Raw genomic sequence first — 18,555 nt, 5'->3', positions numbered from 1 at the left:
GATCAAGATCTCGGATCGAGCACAATGCTCATGGTATGCCAGACAGCAGAAACTTCTGCCCTTATTTATGCTTCAGAGACGTAGATTATCTAGAGCAGGAACTTTAAAAGACAGCAGAGGACCGGTTGCTGGACACTTTAATTCTCCTTCCCATTCCACCACAGACCCCTATGTCTCCTCCATTGTCAGAGTGAGGCTCAACGCAAATTGGGGGAACAGCATCTCATATTTTACTTGAGCATCTTGCAGCCCAGTGGTATGAATATTGATCTCTCTCACTTCAGGTAGCCCCGGCATTCCCTCTCTCTCTATCCATCCCCCACCCAAGTCGCACTAGTTTCTCATTTTCACCCTACAAACAGCTTTCAATGGCCTGTTTCCTTTATCATCGTTACTTTTTTGCATATCTTTCATTCATTGTTCTTTATCTCTCCACATCACCATCTATATCTCTCATTTCCCTTATCCCTAACCAGTCTGAAGAAGGGTCTCGACCCGAAACATCACCCATTCGTTCTCTCCAGAGATGCTGCCTGACCCGCTGAGTTACTCCAGCTTTTTTGTGTCTATCTTCGAGGAAATACTAATTCTGTCTCTACAAATCTTTCAAATTCATTGGCAGGATACGTGAACCTCTCCCAGGTTAACATCCTCATCACCGAAGGTCTAAGTACGCAGTCAACACCCTTGGGGGGGCCACATCATTTAACAAGATACAAAGTGCTGGAGTAACTCAGTAGGTCAGGCAGCATCGAGGAAGGAAATGGATAGGTAATGTTTAAGGTCGCGATCCTTCTTTAAACTGAAAACTCTCCTTCAGATTGAAATTTACATCCACAGATGCAGGCTGTGTTACTCCAGCACATTGTGTTTTGCTCAAGGTTACAGCATCTGCGATTTCTTGTGTCTCCTGCGAATACATCCTTTGCAAGCCTCACGCTAAACACCTGAAGCAGAGAATATGTTCCAGTGAGGGTCTTTGATCACAAGGAAGGTCACCTATAATGGACGAACGAGTCTATCGCCTCCCATAGTCCAACACACCCATCCCATCAAACATCCCCATGTTTCTTGGATAAACATACTTTATTTCTTCACTGTTTTTATGAGTAGCACACATATATTGGTATGCATTTATACACACCATTGACAGGGCAAGGGTTTTCACACCCGTTCTCCTCTGTGGTCTCTCTGCAGCTGCAACTTTACATGTTGCTCCAACCCGCGCTGCTGTTACTCTTCCGTTCAACAGACGAGTTCCCATTTTCAGATGGAAGAACACTATTGGTCACTCCTTAATTTTTCTGATTATTTTTAAAGGACAAATAAATGCCACTCACTAGATACCAATGAACTACTGGGATTGTAGAGCAGGGAGGAAGTAAGTTTGCGATGCAGTTTACATTCACCCCTCATTCTAACTTTATTCTTGGGGATTAATGTGTGATTGGATTTAGGGTACCTTACTTTTTGTTTTCTCTCCTCAGTGTAAGAGAAAGAGATATGTAATATAGGTTTATATTGCAGATTCCAGCTTCTGTCGTCTTGGGTGCCTCTTTGTAATACCCTGAGTTTTCTTATCTTGATGTATCTTTACTTCACTTTGTTTGTGATTCTCGTTTGTTGTTTATTTTTGGTGTACTGATATGTCCCACATTGTGTTTTCCCTTACTTTGAACTGATTGCTCGGATATCAGAAACCACACTTGGCTTTGCCATGACAATGATTATATCACCACTAAAATAGGCTATCTTGGTTACCATCAATTTGCTGATTGTAGTGTGTTATTTACTTTTCTAAACTTTATTTTTGTACATGTTTTTGCAAGGTTGTATTGCACTTTGCTGCAGTGGCTTGTACTTGTAAGTTGTGAAATGAACACGTTTTATTGTAAAGGAACACAATTATGCTCCAGTTTCAACTACTATTGTTGTCAGGGGAAATAAATGTGCAAAATAAAATAGGGAAAACAAGCTGCCGGATTCAAGAGAATTCAACAAATGTGAACTTGAGACTCGACGAAGTATCTTTCTCAGTCTAGGATTTTGACTAAATTTGACATAAACTCATTTCATACCCTATATTTTTGGATGTGCAGAATGAAGATTTGAAACAATGAGACATTCACTCAATGAACAAATGATGATCTAGAATAAAGCACCTGTAAAATAATTTTAAAATGTGTATTTCCAACCTACTTATTATGCCACCATGATTGCAATACCTGCCATGGTGTCAATAAAATATAATAACAGCATTTTGGTTGACAAAACATTGGGGCTAAAGAGTGGCATAATGCAAGCAGTACATTTATGTTATTTTTCGGTGCTGATATTTATACTCTTTGGCAGAATGTCCATTAAATATGAACATCTGAAATCTTTGGCAGAAGAATCTTCCAGATAAACACTTATATTTATTTATAGTAAAATGTACAGCTGTTGTAATTAGTTATTCTACAGCTGCGGCTTACCTGTGGTCCATTTGTCTTTGGGTTTTTGTTGGTTTTTTTGTCTTAATTGTAGATGTGATGTGGTGTTTTTGTGGTTGTGTACTATGTGTGTGTGTGTGGGGGGAACTGTAAAATTGTAAATTTGTCCCTTCCGAACGGAGACCGAACCTTTGTTTTCTGGGTCAGGTCTCCGTTCCTGCTGTGGCCTACCATCGGCCCAACTCCTGGAGCTGGCGGCTTCCAGGGCTCCGGTTCGCAGAGCCCGCGGACCGGACTCACCATCAGTGGAGGCGGCCGTCCTCGGAGGCTGCGGGAGCGGCTGCGACTCGTCTTCGGCTCGGGCCGCGTGGATGCCGACATCGGGAGCTCCGGCAGTGGCAGCGTCTTCGCCCGCCCCGGATCGCGGGGCTTGGGTTGGCCCGCCGCGGACATTTCACCGTTCGGCACGGCCTGAAATAGGCCGCGGGAGTTTTCTCTGCTCGGCGGGGCTTCAATGTCGGGAGCCCCGACCGCCCCGACGTGCAGCGGCAGCGTGTTCGCCCGCCCCGGATCGCGGGGCTTGGTTCGGCCCGCTGCGGACCTTTCACCGTCCGGCACGGCCTGGAACGTGGCAACGACAACAGCCTGACCGCGGGAGAAGACGGCAGGGGAAGAGAAAAGACATTCTGGCCTTCCATCACAGTGAGGAGGTGACTGGAGGAGACTCACTGTGATGGATGTTTCTTTTTTTTGTGTTGGTTGAGGTTGTGTAATTTGCTTATTTTATTGCTCTTATTGTTGGACTGTGGGTGACTACATTTCGTCCAAAAAACTTGTTTTTTGGATGACAAATAAAGGTATCCTGAATCCTGAAGAGATGTTATTGAAAAGGACAAGAACATTTGCCTTCTTTAACTGTCAACTCGTTTTCTATTTTATCCGTATTGTTTTAGGAAATACTGCATAATTTAAAATATATTAAGTCAGCTAGCACCATCCACATAATAAGCCACAAAAGACACAACGTGTTGGAATAACTCCTGGGTCAGGCTGCATCTCTGGAGAGAATGGATAGGTGACATTTAAGGTCGGGATCCTTCTTCAGACTGAAGAAAGGTCCCAAACTGAAACATTGTCTGTTCTTGTGCTCCAGTGATACTGTCTGACCCGCTGTGTTACTCCAGCATTTTTTTTGTTGCAAATCAGCATCTGCAGTTCCTTGTGTCCATATAATAAGCTGTTTGACTGAGATGATGGTCAGATGATCAGCATTTTTGTGGTCGGGTCTTTGTTGAAGGAATTCAAAAGTGGTTGAGAATGAGTTGCATTTAATTTGTGCATTCCTCTGGCTAAAAATTGAAAGTGAGGAAGGTGAATGCAGTGAGTGAACAGGTGAGGGGAGATGGCTTAACGTGGTGGGCATAGCTGGCAGGTGAGTGAACAGGACAGACTGTGAAGTGGATATTTCCACCAGTGGGAGAATCTAGAACCAGAGGCCATAAGCTCAGAATAAAAGGACATACCTTCAGGAAGGGGATAAGGAGGAATTTCTTTAGTCAGAGGGCTGTGAATCTGTGGAACTCGTTGCCACAGAAAGCTGTGGAGGCTGTTAATTGACAGATTTGTGATCAGTAAGGGTGTTAGGGGCAATGGGGCGAAGGCAGGAGAATGGGGTTGAGAGGGAAAGATAGGTCAACCATGATTGAATGGCGGAGGAGACTTGATGGGCCGAATGGCCTTATTCTGCTCCTAAAACTTATGAAATACGATCTCTGATTTTTTTGTTGTTGAAAATTTGCTATGTTAAAGCCAAGCAAAACCATGTGGAGAAATACCTGTTAACTACTTCCCTAATATTCCATGCGTGAACGTGTTAGATCCCATGCCATTATATAATTCTGTTTGTAAGTACCAATTATTGGCGCAGCACTGCCCTGCATTGCAGTTCATTTATGTCGACGATTCTATGTAATAAGCTACAAATTTTATTCAGCTTTATCAACAGAACTACTTGTTCGATAGTAGCCATTGTTTCCCTTATTCAGTGAGATCAAAATTCACGATACAATCCATTGTCTACTCCAGTACACCTCCTAGTGGACACTTAAGGGACATATCTAGTGGAAAGGTTGAGAGGATCTTGTACCCCAGGCTCTGGGGGGTGAATTTATTTCAAGGAAATAGTAATATTAAAAAAGTTGAGTGGGTGACTATGGGTGCATTATACTTAATCATACCCATATAAATGACCATATTTCTATGTATGCCTCTTGTCTGAGGGAAAACACCAGATATCTGCTCCTTTGCAAATTTAAATCAATCATACAATTACCATGGATAACGGGAAATTACCACAAACCACTGGGGGTATAATGTTCAACTTGAGGATAAAGGAGTATTTGTTTCCTTTGTTATTTCCTGTTGTTAGTATATCTCCTCCAATATTTTTAGATAGACTTGCAGTGCTTTGCAAAGTCTGACCTCAATTTGTTGGTTTTGACTACAGCAGTTTCAATTTAAATCAAAACTGAGCAGATTCCATTTAGTAGAACCATAAAGCTCAGCGGCGCAGAAAGGAGGCCATTTGGCCCACTGAGTACATGTTCGCCAAAAACACAGTGGCTGTACATAGGTTATTTCTATCCCTCAGCTTTTTCGGCAGCCTTTCAGGCTACAGGTTTTCAAGTACTTATGCAGCTAAATTTTAACTCTGCCCAGGATTTCTGCCTCGGTGTTCCTTTCATGCAGTGAGTTCTGGACTCTCACTGTTCTTTGAATGAGAATGAGGGAGCTGTCGGGAGAGGGTTGTTACTCATATCCAAGGCTGAGATAGATTTCTCATGAGTAAGAAGATCAAGGTAAGAATGTAATCAATGTAAAGACGACAAAGGTAGGAAGGTAGACCTGATAATGTCAGATCAGACACAATCCTATTTAATGGTGAAGCAGGCTTGAGGGACTCATGGGCCTCCTCCTCCTCCTACTTTTCATGGCCTGAACTCCCCTCTAATCTTTCTACCCAGTTAAACCTGCCCTCCCTAGTGATTGATCATATGAAAAAAAAAGCCCCTTCCTCTTCATCTGTTTAGGCTTCCTAATTTGCTCTCATTGATCTCATGTTCGAAGCTCCATGCAGTGGACACTCAGACACTATGTCAGATTAAGTGTGTAGCAAAGAACTGCAGATGCTGGTTTAAATCGAAGATAGACACAAAATGCTGGAGTAACTCAGCGATACAGGCAGCATCTCTGGAGAGAAGGAATGGGCGACGTTTCGGGTTGAGATCAGTCTGAAGAAGGGTCTCGACCTGAAACGTCACCCATTCCTTCTTTCCAGAGATGCTGCCTGTCCCACTGAGTTACTCCAGCATTTTATGTCTATGTCAGATGAAGTTCTTGACTGGTGCTTACATCAGTATTATTTGACAGCAGTGGTGGGGTGGCTAATTAGTCCCTGTGGTCCCTTCTGGCTAGTTCAAGAAAATTGACTTGTTTATTTATTCTAATTTAATGATTCCTTTTGCAAGATACCACAGGCAAATGGTTTGCTTGTTAATACCATAATGGGATCCCGCTATAAGATCTTCCTCCTTTGGCTAGCCTGCAGTCAACCTCAGATGGCTAACCTAATGTGATGTTGATGTGGACTTCTTCCTGGTGTTCCAGTTTCCTCCCACTGTAGATTGCCCCCAAAGGTGTAGGAGAGTGGTAGAATCTGAGGGGAGTGCTGCAAGAATTAAACATGGAATTGAAGTGGGATTAGAATTAAATAGATGTTTCCATGCTGTGTTTCTTGTGACTACCCCAAGCAGATACAATAGTGGTGTTAAAGAGGCAGTTAGAAAGAAACATAAATATGCAGGGATTGGAGGGAGAGCATTAACAGAAAGGATCAGTTTAAATTAGCATCATGTTCGGTACCGACATAGTGGGCTGAAGGGCCTGTTCCTATTTTATATCCTGTCTAGTATCCTGCGTGAAAAATCGTCGTTTCAGTGATTACCCGACCTTCAGGGGTTATATCTCAGTGACATCAAAAGACATTGAATCTGTGAGGATGAAAATCTTTTATCTAGTCACCTGCAGTGGTTGTTAAACGAGAATTTTAGGGAACAAAACATTCTGTGGTGAATAATTATAATAATACGAGAACTGACATCTCATGGTGGGGGGAAACCCCGCCAGGGGGTGGCTAACCATTAGATAGAATTTTAATGCGTGCTGCAGATTTGAACAGATGAAATCGGTGAATGGATATCTCCGAAGTGTGTTATGTTATTCCTCCTGTTTAATGTGACAATTTGGAGAAAGCACCGCCACTAGAGGGCAAAATAGTTTCAAGCCCCAGTTAAGGCTGGACGAGAAACTGAAAATAACTCAGACTGGAGGTGAACTAAGGAAACCGGTTTAAAAGTAGACACCGACTCCGAGTGGCGAGCAGAATGCGTTCCAATTACGGGCATTACCATTATCTACCATTAACCTTGAGAGAGAGAGAGAGAAAAAGAAAAAAGAAAGAGCATTGAATATTCCAACGTGGCGACCTGAAATAAACTACTGACCGCATCAAGATTGGAGTTTCAACACAAGAAAACACATTCTGAAACATTGTGTGTTTCCTTTGTTATTTCCTGTTGCTGGTGCTGTTTGTACACGCAACCGGTCAAGGCGCATAGTTAGCACGAAGCAACGTTTCTCACAGATCGCCCTTCAGTTAGAGTTCGGGAAAAGGAAGTGTCGGGCACAGGTATGTATCGTGCATAAGGAGCTTTCAACACAAAATGCTTTGAAGTTGTAGTTCTGGAGCTGGAAATGGTCAGATTTGAAATGACCCAGCAGAGAACTGGGTCACGGCATCACTCAGTTAGTTACTGGGAAGCGCAGGTGGACACAGCCGGACGCCAAACTTATTCAGGAAACGTCTCATTATATTGAATCACAGAAAAAAATGTGAATGGTGGTGAAAACACGTAGAATAAACAAACGGCTGGCCCAATCTGTTTCTTTCTCGAAGTGCCGGTTGTGTTCCGGACAGGAACATTGTGGCTGTGACCGCCCCTGCAAAATGTCCACAAGCTACTAAGCACCTGCTTTTTTTTAAACAAATATTTTCCGAGCTCATTGCACTTGAGGCCTTTACGACCTTAAATAGCGAGAGCCCGTAAATGACCCGTGTTCATTACAAGCGTTAAGTCCTAACATTTGAAGTTACGAGCACCTTGGAATCTGAAACGAGGGCTAATTCTATTCAAACTTGCAACCGGAATAATAAATGTTACCACTATGTAGAGTTAGAGTGCAAAATATAAACAGATTGCCGTCCGGGATGCTGTGCCCGAATGATTGGAGATGGGATTTGCAAACATAATGGATCATTTTCACGATCTATTACCAGCTGATGTTACGACTTAACTACCGCAGGTGTATGCAGGCTGGACCTTAACCGGGTTGCATGTTTGATTAAAGAAGTGACTTGTGATTTGGTTCTCTGGTGGAAATCCCCATTGTACCCTCTGCATCCTGCATTCCCGGCTGCCTCTGGCCACGGCGAGCCCACGCTAGTATACTAACAACCCTGAAGAGATTACCCAAGTAGTGAGAGGAGGAATCCTAAATATTCTTAATTGTGACACTAATAACCGCGCACAGACACGACATGTTGGAGTAACTCAGCGGGACAGCGGGCATCATCACTGGAGAGAAGGAATGGGCGAGGTTTCGGGTCGAGACCCTTCGTGTACCCGGTCATTTTAGTCATCTTACTCCCGAGCCAATCCATCAATAATCCCATCAAGGTTATTCCTATTGAGAAATGAAGTTGCGCTTCGCAAATGCAACTCTGTGAATGCCAGTGATTAATGTCAGTGACCGGAGTTACATCGAATGGAACTTTTGCCCCCGTCTTTAAAAACGCTGATAAGACACAAAATGCTGGAGTAACTCAGCGGGTCAGACAGCATCTCTGGAGAGAAAGAATGGGCGACGTCTCGGGGCGAGACCCTTCTTGCGCTGAGTTTGCTTAGCACACCACTCTGGGACTGAAAATTTGCGCTAAGTTTGCTTAAAACTCACTCTGGCTCTGCAATTAATTCGGCGCATTCAATTTACATTATACAATCAACCCTACAATCGGCCAGATCGATGCCACGACCCAATCCGCATGGTCCGCCATTGACCTGGTTCCCCGTGAACTGTCCACCCAGCGTTGCCCCTTGCAGCAATTCACAGAGATCAGCTTCATTTCAACTCGCCCTCGCCACTCCAATCAGCATGAAGTTATCTCTCCACTCTGAAGGTATTTATTCACAAACTGCTGGAGTAACTCAGCAGGTCGGGCAGCATCTCAGGAGAGAAGGAATGGGTGACGTTTCGGGTCGAGACCCTTCTCCACTCTGACCTCTTCCCATCCAACTCGCCCGGGCTCGGGCTCTGACACTCTCCCACTAAAACCTTAGACCTCTCCTAAACCTCCCCGTGTTGGAAAAAGCTTGTGAACAAACACGTTTTGAACAAACACGGCTGGGTGACAAATAACCTAAGCGAGGTTCCCAACTGGGAGATAAGATACAAAATGCTGGAGTAACTCAGCGGGACAGACGCTGCGGTGAGAGACCCCTCTTCAGACCCTTTCCAACTGGCAGCTTGGGACGCAAAAGGGCAAGGCGCGATACACACTGGGCTGCAATTCCGCAAGAGCGTGGGTCAGATCCCCTCCCTCCCTCCCGGTACACATGCAACCTGTTGTGCCGCTACAGGTGCGCGCTGTTCAGTGAGGAGAGGGGGGTGGTGGAGGTGGGGGGGGGGGAGGTGGAGGTGGGGGGGGGGGGGGTGGGGGTGGGGGGGGGGGGTGGGGGTGGGGTGGAGGTGGGGGGGGGGGTGGAGGTGGGGGGGGGGGGTGGAGGTGGGGGGGGGCGAGGGGGGGGGGTGGGGGCGAGGGGGGGTGGAGCGAGGGGGGGTGGGGGTGGAGGGGGGGGGGGGTGGCTGCAGTTGCAGCTGACCAGTGGCTGCCCATCTCCGGGCTCCAGGAGGATGGGGAAGGGGCGGAGAGAGGGAGGGAGGGATGGAGGGGGCGCGGCTGTACGCAGGCGTCCTGTTGCCGGCCGGATCCAACACTGTGTTTGCGAGCAGATACACACACACACACACACATACACGTGCATGCGCGCCTGCCTCTGTGTGCTGTGCTGTGTGTGGTGTATGTGCATATAAGCGGGTTCCTCAATGCAGGAGACTGACTGCACATCGTGCCCGCGTCCCCTGCAGTAGTGGAGAGCTCTACGGGTTAGAGACTCAAACAAGGGGGAAGGGGGGAAAACCCCCATAAAGCGGACAAGACCAGCCCGAGGATGCGGGTCCATCCCAGCGAGGTGGAAGCAGGAGTCGGTGCGATATCGTAGTAGACATGATTTGTGAATTCGTGAGCAGCGCGGTTGCTATTGCCCTGTATCTCAACACACTGGACGCTGATTTCTGTTACGATGATAGGTAGGTTTTGTTCTTTCTCCATATACTTCCTGGTGCCTTGCCTGAAGCTGCCGCCGAGCAATTCATAATGTTATTACGCGAACGTGTGATGGATGCGCTCCCCTCCCCTCCTCTCCCCTCCCCTCCCCTCCCGTCCGGAGATTTCACTTCCTATCTTGTTTCTGCTTTTTAAAAACCCCCTCAGTTGTATCAACCACCAGCTTGTGCGGACACGATCACAGCTGAGCTGCAAAACCCTGTCGCCAACCCGGCCGGGGGAAGCGAGAATCCTTCTCCCATGTCCCCCGATTAGAAATGTTATTCTTTTTAATATAAAGCGTTGGATGCAAGTGAAATTGTCCCAACCTCTCCGCTTTATCTTCACACACAACAACGGAATTGTTTTATTGGACACACACGCATGTCACAATTGAATTCTGTGAGCCTGGCATCTTTGTGAGGAGCGAGGGTAGAGATGTTGTTTAAGGTCGCATCCCACCAGCTTTGTAGAGGTGTGGGCTCGTTGTCTTTGAGACAGAGGGAGGGAACCTTATGTGCGACCTCACAGTTCCACTGGCTGCTGTTCCATTGGCGAATTACCGCAGTGTTGTGAAGCTCGGCATTGATTGTTGCGAATTGATTGGAAGCGTCTCCTGCTATTGTGAATCTAGAGTTTTCATCCAGTTTCAGGCGACTTAATCTAATTATCATTTAGCGGCGGGATAATTGGAAGATATCAGAACAATCACGCGTGGATAAACTTCACTTTCCCAGCCCCATTTACATCAAACCGACCCTCATTATACTTCTGCGTGATCCGTGCCCGTTTTTCACACTGGGCTCGCCGATCGTTCCTTGGGGTTTAAGCTGTGAATTTAAAGCTGATCTGTAATCAGTTGGAGACTGTCTCCCTACCCCTACCACCACTCTCCAGTTCATGCTCCGCTTTCAAAGAGAGGGAGAGAAAACGAGTGACATAGAGATAAAGAAACAGACAGATAGGGAGCGAGACAGAGACAGAGTGTGAGACAGAGAGAGGGAGAGAGGCAGAGTGAGAAAGAGAGAGACAGAGTGAGAGAGAGAGAGAGAAAGAGAAAGACAGAGTGAGAGAGAGAGAGACAAACAGAGAAAGAGGAAGACAGACAGAGTGAGAAAGAGTGAGATTAAGAGGGAGAGAGAGATTATTTGGTTGGGAGCTAATACAAGTGAAGCCATGGAACCAGCGAGCGGTAGACTGCTTCCTCCCGAAGGCTGCTTGCTTTATTTCCAGTGAGATATTTGGGAGAACGGTTTAACCTTTTTATCTGCGAGTTTCTCTGAAAGCACGCAGCTTTGCCTGAGTCATTGTCCAACAGTGTACTCGTTATCTGTGGGGAGCGAGGCGTCCTGAGTGAATGGAGGTGGTTGACAGTGACTGGATTTATCTGTTCGCACGCCGGCAGACACTTGGGAGAAAGTAATTTCCTGGCATCGTGGGGGGAGGGAATGGATCGACTTAGATCTGCGCTCGGTGCGTGCAAAGTGCCTAATAGAAATGTGCAGATCCTGGTTTATATTGAAAATAGACACAAAATGCTGGAATAACTCAGCGGGACAGGCAGCGTCTCTGGATAGTTTCGGGTCGAGACCCTTCACAGGGGAGAGGGATTCGCAGAGATAAAGAATGTAAGGTGTGAAAACGAGACATCATTGGGGACGTAGTTCAAGGAAAATGTGGAATAGATCATTGTTGGCTAGAAGGTGACAACGAAGCATACAAAGATTAAAAAAAATAATAATTCGGGGGGCAGTCAGAGTGGTTGGAGAACTAGGATGGGGGGAGGGATGGAGAGGGAGGGGAAGCAAGGATCTGCCTGAAATTGGTGCCAGAAGAGAGTCTCCCTGTTTGTGACCGGTCCGTGGCAAGTCCGTGGGCATCGAGCCAGCAGTTCCGGATAACCCCACACAATGGTCTCAAACACGCCACAAAATAAGGCATCTTCCTGGTCTATTGGCATAATAACGTGCGATGCAAGTAGTGCGCCGGGCGAGAGTTTGGCCAACTGCCAACTTCTCAGCATTATTGGAGACGAGGTGCAGAAATATGCGCCTCGAAAGGCTAATATATCAACCGGGCGTTTGTCTGAAATCCCTGCTATTTTAGTGGAGGCGTTAACGCACTGAGAATACCCCTTACAATAAGTTAACCAGTTTTAAAACAAACGAGTTAACGACCCCACTAAAACAACAGAAGGAAAGGGGGTTTCAAAGAAGCAGTTAAGAGTTTGTCCGCCAGTATCCCATGGATATTGCCCTTAGTTCAGGGTCTGGCCACTTTGTCACTCCTTCTTGGGACCTCCCGCTGAATAATGCTTGAAATAAACAAAAGGGAAAGAAAGATCTCAGATGTTTGGCCATAACATTGAACTATTTTTTAATACCTTGTCTGAGATGGAGACGGCAGATCAGATCGGAGAGTGTTTGTTCATCGTGTGCTTTCTTTCCTTTGATGGAAAAGCTTGGGTTAGTTCAGCTTGGGTCATGGTTTTCAATGGGTGATCTGGTTAAAGTGAAGAGGGGGTGGTCTCCCTCCCCCACAAACCCCGCCTCACAGCCCAGAATATATGTGCAGTATCCTGTAAGTAAAATGCTGTCCCCAAGATGATACTTAACGGAAGGCAGACACAACTCAGCGGGACAAGCACCATCTTGGATAGAAAAAAATGGGTGAAGTTTCGGGTCGAGACCCTTCTTCTAACTTAGTGGATCTTCTCAAGTTGATGACTTGGTAGTGCAGCCTATTGTAGTGGCTTATTGTATAATGGTCGCTTTTCTCCAGAGATGCGGTCTGACCCGCAGAGTTACTCCAACTTTCTGCGTCTATCTTCACTTATGCACATGGCTCACAGGTTATTTATTTTTTAGGAAGACTAATCGCTAGTGGATTATTTTTCAGTCAAGGCTGTGGTGTTTTTTTCAGGATGTTACCAACATTGTCCTAGCGAGGATCATTGACCATCTGATATATGTTGTGGTGCAACGTTTTCAATGTTATTGGTTAAATAATATTATTCCAAATGATTATTCCAGAGGTCTCCTGCATAAGATTCATGACTAAGCCACTACCAAAATATTTAACTCCTCTAAAATTGGAAATAATCATTCATTGTTTGTGTTACCATCAGAAATGTATTCTTTAAAAAATCTCTACTGCACACTGAAATACCCTTGGATTCATGAGGCAAATATAAAGAAGTTGCATTGTTACAGTGATTGTCGAAATACAGTTTGTCCTAAAATACAGAATGGAAAATGACAGCCAAGAGTAATTAATGTTGTCATTGCGGGAAATGCACAAGTTCAGGACTGTACAGTCATACAATTGTTATAGTAAAGGAGGAGACTATTCAGCCCATTGACTCCATGCTAGCTCCTTGTAGTTAAGTCCAGTCAGCCCACTTTCTGCCCATTTTCCTTCCAGTCCTATAAATTATTTCCCCCAGACATTTTCCACTTCCACTTCAAAACGATGAATTGGCTCTGCTTTCGACTCCTACAGACAATGAATTCTAAATTGCAGCTATTCTCTGCATTAAATAGTTTTGCCATTGCTTTCCTCCCGTTTGTTTTGCACATCCCTTTGACTTCCTGCCCTTGGGTCATCTGCTAATGGGAACGACTTTCCTCTATTTGCATACAGCTGCTTTTCATAAACAGGGTCTATGTAAAATGCCCAGGTTATCTGTTTCAGATGCAGATTGAAGGATTAAAAAAAAAAACACGTCAAGAATAACTGGAGAATGTTCACGGTGTGTAGGAAGGGAATGCAGATGCAGCTTTAAACCGAAGAAAAACCGATAGATAGTGTGAAGAAGGATCTCGGCCCAAACGTCACCTATTCCATTTCTCCAGAGATGCTGTCCGACCTACTGACTTACTCCAGCATTTGTGTCTATCTTTGGAGAACGTTCATGCTCCTTATCAAAGATTGTACTCAGAAACTCAGAAATAAAAGTAGAAACTGCAGGTCAGGCAGCAGCTGTGAAAAGAGGATGAAAATGTTAATCCTTTAAGGTCACTAAGCTTTCATGAGAAATGGATATATTTAGAGATAAGCAATGTTATGATTTGGAGAGAGAGTGTCTGTGGTAGGTGGAAGACAAGAGATGGCATGGTGGCACAGCGATGGAGCTGGTGCCTTACCGTGCCAGAGACCTGGGTTCAATCCTGACTATTAGTGCTGTCTGCATGGAGTTTGTATGTTCTCCCCGTGACCGCGTGGGTTTCCTCTGGGTGCTCCGGTTTCCTCCTGCACTCCACAAAAACATATAGGTTTGTAGGTTAATTGGCTCAGTATAATTGTAAATTGGCCCTAGTGTGTAGGATAGTGTTAATGTGCGGGGATTGCTGGTCGGTGTGGACTCGGTGGGCCAAAGGGCCAGTTTCCGTACTGTATCTTTAAACTAAACTAAACCTCAAGCAATGAATGCCATTATTCTTATTTTGTTAGAAACTTTTCCTACTTCAACCTGATACAAGACTCTGAATATTCCTGAGAAATGTGCCAGTTTTACACAGGAATGCCGACGCATCTCCACACGATGTTCAGGTAGTTTGGGTCTCCTGCAGGTGTGTGTGTGTGATGGTGAATGGCACAGAGCTCATCAGCTGGTCTCACTTCATAGAGCCCAGCGGTGGAGAGTAACAGTCCAACAGTCATCCTGCAGTCTATTGAAACTGCACCGAGGTAGATGATTCATTTCAATGTAAGAAAGGGGGCAATGTCTCAGATGATTTACCATTTTTTAATTTACCGAGTGATATTCATAAAGAGTACATCTGAACACATGCACCATAGTTAACTTGCGTTTACTGTTGTGATGGAGCAGGTGTAGTGACTAGATTTGAAACGTTCCTGGGTGGCACAAATGTGACAATCTGTTTTTCACAAGATTGAAGTTATCTTGCATCTGGGATACAGATGAACATATTGGAGCTGGCCTTTTCTTGTGTGTCTACTTGGATTTGCAGCATTCTCAACAGTGAGTTAGGAACCTGACTGTTGAGCCTTGCACTGCTGTTTAAACATTGATGCCGTTCAGGAATCTTTAGCATCAAGACAAAAGTGGTGGGTTACTGGCATTGATCAATTGTCCAGACTTTATTGTCATTACAGTATAACTTGAAGCCTTCAATTTTATTTTCCTGATAGATCTTGCCAGTTATGACAAGTTTGACCTCTCTTATTCTATGCATCGAATGTGCAAGCCTCGCTGAGCGAGTTTGTGTACCCTCATCTCTTAGGCAGAAAAAGGGATGATTGTCCACTGAATTAAATAGTTCTGTTCTGATCCCTCCACCCTCATTTAAAGAATGCTGCAAAATTTGAATGCATTGCTGCCTGGGACAATTACTTGCTCTCTTTCACAAACAATAACTCCTGTAACCCCTCATACAGTCAAAAATTGTTTTCCACCTCTCTGAAGGCATATAAAAGTTCTCAGTGCTGATATCACATAGTCATAGAGTCATACAGCACAGAAACAGGGACTTCAGCTCAACTTGTCCATGCTAACTAAGATGCCCCATCGAAACTAGTCCTATTTGCCTACATTCAGCCTGTGTTCCTCTAAACCTTTCCTATCCATTATACATTTATAATATGATTAATAAATTTACTAATACGATTTAAAATCTCATCCTCTTTTTTTGTAACTCTTCCCTCTGTCTGACTTACCAGACATTAGTGAAGTCATGCTAAAATAATTGCTGCAACCTTTCTCATGTTTAATGCGAATAGACGTCAAAGTAAGTACTTTATTTTCTTTTAAATTGTCCAGTTGACATAAGGTGAGAAAATCTTAAGAGGCTGGGGCTATTTTAAGACTTGATTAACTTGTACTGTTGCTTGCTATTTTGCAGTTGTGTCAGTAAGTGGCCTTTCTGCTTGCAGCAATGGATGAGAATATTGTAATTTTTTGACAGTAGCTAGTGCAGTCAATGCCAAAATGCAATAGAAAAAGGTCATGCATTTTAAACAAGCCTCTCTTGTCACCAAAGTGGAAATTATTGTAAATTACTTTTTGAAATAGTTGGCATGATGTTTATAGAAGAAGTAGAAGTTCAAGATTTTTTTTTTTTTTAAATGAAATAAAATCGTATACTATTATATAAAATCATGAGAGGAATAGATCAGGTAGATGCACAGATTCCCTTGCCCAGGGTAGGTGCATCGGGGACAAGAAGACATAGGTTCAAGGTGAAGGGGAAAAGATTGAATAGGAATCTGAGGGGTACCTTTTTCACACAAAGGGTGGTGGGTGTATGGAACAAGCTGCCAGAGGAGGTAGTTGAGGCTGGGACTATCGCAACGTTTAAGAAACAGTTAGACAGTTACATGGTTAGGACAGGTTTACTAACAGGACAGGACAGGACCACTAACATGGTCCAATAACACTGCTGCGCTGGTCAAGAAGGCACAGCAACGACTGTTCTACCTAAGAACACTGAAGAAGTCTGGTCTACCCCAACAGCTGCTGACGACATTCTACCGCTGCACCATAGAGAGCATCCTAACACATGGCGTCCCTGTGTGGTACCTCCGCTGCACGGAGGCAGAGAGGAAAGCTCTTCAGCGGGTAGTCCATAGAGCTCAGAGGACCATTGGAACACAGCTACCAGCTTTGGAGGGCATCTACAACACACGATGCCTCAGAAAAGCCACCAGCATCCACAAAGACTCTTCACACCCCTGCAACAGTCTGTTCGAACTTCTACCATCGGGCAGACGATACAAGGCCTTCTACGCCCGCACCTCCAGACTCAGGAACAGCTTCATCCCCAGGGCCATAGCTGCTTTGAACCGGTCCTGCTGAGCCGGATGGTCACATCGCACAGTGATCCGGCACAGATCTACTTGTACTTTATTCTGTTTTAAAACTGTTACAATTTGTTTAATTGGGTTGTTTAAATTAATACTGACTAGCTAATTAAATTATTGCATCGTAAGAGAGGCGCATTCCCAATCTCGTTGTACCCCTGTACAATGACAATAAAGATATCTTGTATTGTATTGTATGGAGGGATACTGGCCAAACGCAGGCAGGTGGGATGAGCGAAACTGGGAAATGTTGGCCGGTATGGGCAAGTTGGGCTGAAGGGCCTGTTTCCACACTGTATCACTATATGACTCTATGGTGCTATTGCTTTTTAAGAATTAGTAAAATTACAACATAACAAATGTCTTGTAAATAAATTATTCATCCAGAAGCACATGGCCATTAAGAGCTGAAACGGTAATATTTTTGAGCAAGACTGATATAAGACAGACCACAGGTTTTATGCATGATCAGTTCCTTTACTGTCAAGCTGTTTGAAGATCTAAGGTTTATTTATACCAGCTGGGAAGGGATTGAGTATTGGATATGTCTGAAAACATAAATAAATCATCTCTTGTTAAGAATAAAAATAACCTGAGCCAAAATATGTGCAATCCTTTTCTTGCCTCTTTTAACACCAGATATTTATGTTTGTATTTGAGTAAAGATGATTTAGTTTAGATACATGATGACCTCAAATGCTCTGGTAGTGGTGAACTGATGTATGAGTGTGGCTCTGTGTGGAGTCGTGTCCTTGTACATGTGAATGTTGTCATTTGTGGAGAAATGTTCATAAGTTATAGGGGCAGAATTAGGCCATTCGGCACATCGTCTACTCCGACATTCAATCATGGCTGATTTATCTCTCACTCTCAACCCCATTCTCTTGTCTTCTCCCCATAACCCCTGACACCTGTACGAATCAAGAATCTGCCTTAAAAAAATATCCATTGACTTGGCCACCACAGTTGTCTTTGGCAATGAATTCCACAGATTCACCAGCCTCTGACTAGCAACATTTCTCCTCATCTCCTTTCTAAAGTTCTGTCCTTTCATTCTGAGGCTATGGCCTCTGGTCCTCGACTCTCCCACTAGTGGAAGCATCCACTCCACAACCCCTGTATCCAAGCCTCTCAAGACCATCACCCACAAAAAAAAGGATGCAAACCTTGGCTGAAAAAACTTCCTGGCATAAACATTTAGAAACTGTTAAAATTCAATCAAATATTTTCAAAGTGAAACATAGTGAAACATTACTCTGAGATTTCATGTTCCTTGTTACTTGAATTCTTCATCCCCCTCCCACTCTGTTGCACGGTGGCGCAGCGGTAGAGTTGCTGCCTTACAGCGAATGCAGCGCCGGAGACTCGGGTTCGATCCTGACCACGGGTGCTGTACTGTATGGAGTTTGTACGTTCTCCCCGTGACCTGCGTGGGTTTTCTCCGAGATCTTCGGTTTCCTCCCACACTCCAAAGACGTACAGGTTTGTAGGTTAATTGGCTGGGCAAATGTAAAAATTGTCCCTAGTGGGTGTAGGATAGTGTTAATGTGCGGGGATCGCTGGGCGGCACGGACCAGGTGGGCCGAAGGGCCTGTTTCTGCGCTGTATCTCTGAATCTAAATCTAAAATATAAATCTGCTTGTGGCCTCCTGCACTGTTCTGTTGATTCCCAACATAAGCTTGAAGAGCAGCACCTCATTTCTCACCTGGATGCTGCCTTGCAGCCTTCCGGAGTCAATATTGAATCAAACAATTTTGGATAATTAGCTTTGTATTTGTTTGTATCCAGAAAGGGCTAGT

The 18,555-nt window shown here is 44.7% G+C and overlaps 1 protein-coding gene across 2 annotated transcripts in view; it reads left to right on the top strand.

The window, feature by feature from the left end:
• The first annotated feature begins 9,581 nt into the window (after positions 1-9,581).
• The window catches only part of LOC144603436 (protein O-mannosyl-transferase TMTC2-like), a 190,288-nt gene continuing 181,314 nt past the window's right edge, over positions 9,582-18,555 (top strand). For both annotated transcript variants that reach the window (XR_013548623.1, XM_078416635.1), the window contains exon 1: positions 9,582-9,917. Coding sequence is in view for 1 of the 2 variants with exons in the window: in XM_078416635.1 (XP_078272761.1) it covers positions 9,835-9,917 (83 nt within the window). In the remaining variant the exon portion in view is untranslated. The remainder of the gene's footprint in view (positions 9,918-18,555) is intronic.

This window comes from Rhinoraja longicauda, chromosome 20 (assembly GCF_053455715.1).
Source record: "Rhinoraja longicauda isolate Sanriku21f chromosome 20, sRhiLon1.1, whole genome shotgun sequence".
NCBI lineage: Eukaryota > Metazoa > Chordata > Chondrichthyes > Rajiformes > Arhynchobatidae > Rhinoraja > Rhinoraja longicauda.
This window is presented reverse-complemented; position numbering and strand designations above follow the sequence as displayed.